Source organism: Cyprinus carpio, chromosome B13, assembly GCF_018340385.1.
Source record: "Cyprinus carpio isolate SPL01 chromosome B13, ASM1834038v1, whole genome shotgun sequence".
NCBI lineage: Eukaryota > Metazoa > Chordata > Actinopteri > Cypriniformes > Cyprinidae > Cyprinus > Cyprinus carpio.
Window position 1 is genome coordinate 20,698,779 of NC_056609.1, and position 6,300 is coordinate 20,705,078.

General features: G+C 35.3%; 1 protein-coding gene across 2 annotated transcripts; it reads left to right on the forward strand.

Moving 5' to 3' along the window:
* Positions 1-93: 93 nt before the first annotated feature.
* Positions 94-5,355, forward strand: si:ch211-223a10.1 (palmitoyltransferase AKR1). Of its 2 annotated transcripts, none has more exons than XM_019094160.2 (10): positions 94-417; positions 1,474-1,626; positions 1,758-1,868; positions 1,984-2,116; positions 2,557-2,735; positions 3,050-3,123; positions 3,205-3,367; positions 3,469-3,551; positions 3,640-3,830; positions 4,166-5,355. In XM_019094160.2, the coding sequence occupies exons 2-10, from the start codon at positions 1,544-1,546 to the stop codon at positions 4,622-4,624; spliced, it is 1,476 nt and encodes a 491-aa protein (XP_018949705.1). In that variant the 5' UTR covers positions 94-417; positions 1,474-1,543; the 3' UTR covers positions 4,625-5,355. The 2 variants fall into 2 exon arrangements, with proteins under 2 accessions (XP_018949705.1, XP_018949703.1); XM_019094158.2 differs by having other exon boundaries at positions 95-417; positions 1,491-1,626.
* Positions 5,356-6,300: the final 945 nt, after the last annotated feature.

The following is a 6,300-nucleotide window of genomic DNA, read 5'->3' on the forward strand; positions in this document are numbered from 1 at the left end:
CGATTATCTTTTATTAGATTGTCTGAGATTTTGGGCCGTCGACCCTGTTGAGCCTATCGTTCATTGGTTTAACATAAACCCCATCCACCAGGGGGCGGAGTTTCCCTTCAATCAGTCAAGCGTATTTACGTACTATCAGATTCGCTCACTTATCGACTGCATAATAATCTAACGGGAGGATGTTATGCTGTACGTAAACCTTTCCACTGCAACAGTCTAACCGAACAATTAATATATCCTTTATAATGAATTTCTTACAGTTGGTCAAGAGTTTCTTCAGTCTTCAGAAGGCGTAAATACACGGTGGCAAAATGCTGCAAGCTTCAGGAAGTAGTATATTTGAATCGATTCAACGGGGGGATATTGATCGAGTTTCCCATGTATTACAGCAGGATCGAGGTGTTTTGAAACAAAAAGGTGAGTCTCTTGTTTTAAAGGGGACTGTGACTGTAACTGATCCACAGAGACAGATGATGACAGAGATTGTACTGATCCTACGTTAACGTTTCACTTTAACCTTCCTGGTCCTATTCAGGTCAATAGAGCGTCAAGTAAGCGGCGTTTTTTCCATTCTTTCACCCACCTATCGTTTGCTTTATTATCTATTTATGGCCACTCGATTAAAGAAAATACCTAGATGTGCGATCAATTTTAATGCATTTGTCGTTTCAATAGCTATTCTTCTTCCAATCTGTTTTTCGATACCTGTTACACTCTGTAAGATGTTCGACAAAGGTACCTTGATAACCATATAGTACTTTTTTTCAAAACTATATATATATATATATATATATATATATATATATATATATATATATATATATATATATATATATATATATATATATATACACACAGACAGTTATTAAGTAATCAAACAGGGGGAATTCAACAAAATGACAAATACTCTGAAAGCTACAGTAACTGCTAAATTATGATTAATAAATAGAGAATTGTTGATTAAAAGGGAATGGAGCTTCTTAGCTCTATAATAATAAATATTAGTTGTGATTTAAGTATGTAGTGCAAGCTATTTGTTTAGATTAATTTAAAATGTAACTTATTTACACAGTTGGAAACAGGATGAAAATGAAGAGCTAGGTCAATTGTTCAGCAAGAGAATTTGAGTTATTACACGAGTATGTCAACACATTTTGACGTCATTGAAAGTTTATGTTTATAATCACATAATATTGATTTCTTGTAAAAGTCAAACCAAATAATACCACAAAACATGTTAGGTCTTGGATGATTTGTCATCAAGGAACTGGTTTTGTTTCCTAAATGGGGATTATAAAGACTAAAAAAAAAGAAAAAAAGAAGAAAATAAAAAACTATTAATTCATATACAAAAAAAAATGCATTAACTATAAACTTATAGCTGATCTGTAATATCCATGTTAATTGTCGACTCATGTTTTTGGATAGTCAAAAACTTTTCATAGTAGCATAGCATGATATTTGTGTTTCAAGGTTAGTGGTTTTCGCAGGTTGGGGAGGGTTCACAGCCCTTCACTTTGCTGCTCTCCATGGAAACCGGCCAATGGCTGAGCTTCTGCTGAACAGCGGTGCTGATCCAAACATTCCCTGTGATGCAGGACAAACCCCTTTTCACTTTGCTTGCAGGTACAAGAGACCTCATCCATCTTATGTTTGTGAATTTAATTAAAACATCTATCATAAACTTTGCGTCCCCTGAAATATCATTACACCAGTGTCCTATGAAGAGGGCTTACTGTACTGTGTTATTCTAACAGAAATGGCAATATTTATATCATGCACAAAATGATGCAGCACGGTGCAGACTTACACACAGTAGATGAGCAAGGGAAAACGTCTCTTCATCATGCAGTGGGTGGTGGAAGCGTGTAAGTAACTGGGCCTGTTACACTAGAATGATAAGAACTTTAGTTTTGTTTTGGTATATACTGCATACTCAGATATACTGTTGTATGTTCTTCTCTCTTTCTTCTTCTTTCTCAGTATTGCCACGCAGTACCTGTGGGAGACTGGAATGTTCCGTTTCACAGATGTCGATAACTTTAAGGTCACTCCGCTGCACTTAGCAGCTTCCACAGGCAATTCTGACGTAGTCCGCTATCTCCTTAGAGCTAATGTAAGCACTTTTACTTTACAGCATTGCTTGTAGTTCTCTTACAACTGGAGTAAATGGACACCAAAACACTGATGGGAGAATGCAGAATGCCTGAAAATTGCTATAAATTGCTCCTATCAGTGTGGAAATTCATTGCATTTCTTTCATTTTTTTACTTTTAGAACCAGGTTTTACACTTCTACTATTCCTAGAGAGAGAACCAAAACAATGCCATTAATTAGTTAAATTTCTTCTTTTCCTAAGGTTTAAATTTTCCTTAAAGGAATAGTTCACCCAAAAATAAGAATTTGTTTACAATGTACCCACACTCTAAGTGTTGCATCCTACAGACAGACATTAATATTTATATGTATTTAATAAAATGATAGTTTATTAAGTGCATGCATGCCTTTTGCTGCATTTCTGATTTTTAGCCACTTTTGCTTTAAATCTTTAACCAGAGATGCGCGCCAGAGGCAGTTGACCACCAGGGGGCGACAGCACTTCATGTGGCTGCAGAGAAAGGCATGATTGAGGTGTGCTGGCTACTGTTGAAGAGTGCCGGACTCCACATTTTACACATGAAAAACCACACTGGCCTCACACCTCTAGACCTCTGTAATCAAGGGAATACATTTAGGTCTGTTGAGAACCAATGAAAATGTAAAGACTCTATTTATATTAATCAATTTATTTCTATTACCCAGATTTGTCACAGACCAGGATATTAGTATATATTTTTGGAAATTCTTTAAATTAAAAATAATTAAAATGAATCTGCACTGCAGTTAATGTTTAGTTTTAAGTAGGGCACATTTAAAAAAACAATTGACAATTCATGCAGTATTGTATTTTCTATTTGTTGTGATTATTGTTACTTTGACATTAATGGAATTTTAAATTGTGAACAGAATAAGATTATATATCATTTTTATCCCTCTAATATCTATGTAGACATAAGCAGCTCTCCAGGATTTTGATGCATTTCAGTCAACGACCAAAAGATCTGATTCCTAAGGAATCATATGGTATCACTGTTTCTTTTCCTTTTTAGTTTGTTGTATTATGATATTGATCAGCTGTAATTCATGAAATGATCTGTTCTGCAGTGATGTACTTCTGGATGCTGCTGTTACCATCTCTCAGCGGGGCTGCTGTTCTCATTATAGCTGCGGCTCTTGGTGAATATGGGGCTGTCTTTTCTGCAGTGCTTTTCCCCTGCGTGGCCAAAGTTATTCTTTCTCAATATCACAGACTGAGCAGCTTTCAAAGGTTAGACGGTTGTGATTGGAAATTGCATTGCTTATCACTGTTAATATAAAGGATGATGATTGCATAATGACCTTTTTTAATCTTTTTCACTTGGACTTTAGGTTACCAAACCCTGTTTACCTGGGAACACTGACTGCGGGCCTAATTCATTCCATAGCTTGCTTTCTCTATAAAATTTTACCTAATATCCTTTGCAGATAGCTTATGTCATCAACCTCTTACAAACGTTGAAATCTTTTGGATGTTTTGTCAATTATTCCTTGACCGCTCACGTTTTTGGCCAGCTTATACCCTCTTAAATTTTTCACTTGTCCATTTTTGTGTGCTCGCTGGACTTTTTTGGAAAGTTTTAACCCAGAACCCAGGAAAGCTCAAAGAAGCTGACACTGATTCCCAGTTTTCCAGCATAGGAGACTTAATAGAAGCTGGAAAGAGCCCGGACAGATTCTGTATTTACTGTGAGGTGAGCACTTATTTGACCAGCACTGTATCTGAATCTTTTTTTAAATTTAATTGATCAAAATAGTTTTCTTTAGAGGGTTGGAACTATTTTTGAATGGTTAAATCAATTGAATTATTTTATATTTAATATAAAATAAATATAAATAATATATATATATATATATATAATATATATATATATATATATATAAATAATATATTGGTATAACTAACCATGTTGGATGGTTAAATACCCATGTTTATATATATATATAAAAAAATTTTTTTTTAAATATATTATTATTGTTATTATCAAAATTAAAGTTTCACAATTGCACAAGCTATTTTCTTTTTTAGCTGATCCAAGTGGACAACTGTAAACACTGCCGTTTGTGTGACATGTGCATCCAAGACTATGACCACCACTGCCTCTTCCTCAATCAATGTGTGGGACGGGACAACCACCGCATCTTCATCCTCTTCATCATGTCTATGTTAATGGCTCACCTCATCTTCATCCTCTGTGCGGTGTACTACCTTTACCTGAAACTCTCGGGCTTGCAGCTGTCTGACTGGGGCTCAGTGGCAGGAAGAGAGGCCTGGGTCCTCCTGCTGACTCTGCTCAACTTCCTCTCTCTGACCTGGGTGGGATGGTTGCTAGTTGAGCAGCTTCATGCCATTTCCATGGGAACCACCACCTACTTTAGGTGGTACAACCACAAAGGTCCTTCTAAAAGACAACGTTTGGGCACAATCCTCTCTTTTCTGCTTGAAGGGAAAAGACGACAGGAGCGCAGTCAGACTTTTAACATATAGAGACTTTGAAATAACAATGCAGCATCACAGTTTAGTTTCTTATTTTTGTTTATAAAGGCTTGAATATGTAACTTTTGTCCAGATGTTGCTCTGAATTACAGTCTGAAGGAGCTGACACTAGTTGCTGAAAGTCAAAGCCAGTTTGCCAGCAGATTTTGGACGGTCAAGGTTACATTTCACAAAAAGATGCATAGTGGATGATGGGCTTAGATTCATATTTTCTAGCTTCAGCCTACCCATTCGAAGGATATCAAACATGATTAATATTTTGAGCTGATTTTAGACCAGATGTTGTTTTCATTTCTCATGCATCTCCTTGAAATGAGATACATTCTTCTGTTACAGTTTATGTTCAAAACGACGTGACAGTCGATGCAATCCTTATTTGTTTAGTGTATAATGTCCAGTTTTTTTCTGTAACCATTTACAATGTCAGCAAGTGTATAATGCGTTAAAAACTCTTAAGAGTCTAAAAATTGCGTAGTATATTCCAGCCTTAATTACAGGGAATATTTCCTCAATTTAAGATTGTTAAATTGTGACTCCCATAGTTTGTAAAAAAAAAACAAAAAACATTATATTACCTAGATTATAAATCTTCGTAATAGTGCTTTACATGAACAGAGGTCACTGCTGCCTTGTCTTGCCCTAACTGTATCTGTATTGGCAAATTTTAATTTATGTAATTTTATAGGAAACATTTTAAATAAATGTCTTTCAGTGTAAATGTACACATTTTGATCTCTCATTGAGTAATTTGAAGTAAAAAAAGTGGGAGGGGTTGAGTGGGAGATATTCAAGGTGGGACATCCAAGTCCAGGGTTTGATTTAGGGTGTTTATTGTATTTTCTTAGACAACTTCTTTGTCTGTTTGAAACATTTATTTCCTTATCAGTCGAAAACTCTGCATCATGTGCTCATCTTCATACCCTCTATATCTATTATTGGATTTAATGATAATTCAGTCTAATTGCTAGTTTATTTGGTCCCACGCTAGACTCAGTCTGGACGATTTGTATTTTGATGATAGTTGCAGGCTTATACTTGGAGTCTGAATCACATTAAATTTTTCGTTTATCTGTATTTACACTTAATACTGCATGACTTTTCCAGGACAATCGCACATTTTACACTGCCTTGGGCTCGACTCCATAAAGTAATACTGTTATTCATACCACTTTGCCTTACTTGATATCATTGCTCTTCATTTATTGCATTTGTTTAATCAGTACTAAGTATAGAAAAACATCTGACTAAATGACATATAAGGCCATAATAAGAGGCACTTGCAAACTGCACTGCTGTTTTCACTTCTCCATTAGCAGTCGTCATTTCCTTAGATGCCTGTGTCAGTCTACCAACCTTCTTGGGATTTTACACCTCTCAGCTTTTGTAAATTTCCCCTTTATTATGCAGTTAAGTATATATTTTTAGCTAGATTTTAATTAATCTAGAGTAGTGAATATAAAAAACACTGATCTCATATAGTTTGTATTAGAGGGACAATTTTTTTTCCTGATAACCACTATTGTTTTTTTTTGTTTGTTTTTTTAATAATGTGGACACATTTTTAAGATGTGAATTTATTAGATCTGATCAATTTTTGGCAAATCATTCTCCTCCTCTTAGGTCCTTAAGATATTTAGTGGGAGTCTGTGGCTCTGTCACACTGCTGG

Excerpts from the sequence above, each read along its gene's own strand:
- si:ch211-223a10.1 (XM_019094158.2), top strand. The coding sequence starts at position 312 with ATGCTGCAAGCTTCAGGAAGTAGTATATTTGAATCGATTCAACGGGGG. Across the intron at positions 418-1,490 it reads AGGTGTTTTGAAACAAAAAG|GTTGGGGAGGGTTCACAGCC; the intron begins GTGAGTCTCTTG and ends TGGTTTTCGCAG. Across the intron at positions 1,627-1,757 it reads CCTTTTCACTTTGCTTGCAG|AAATGGCAATATTTATATCA; the intron begins GTACAAGAGACC and ends TTATTCTAACAG.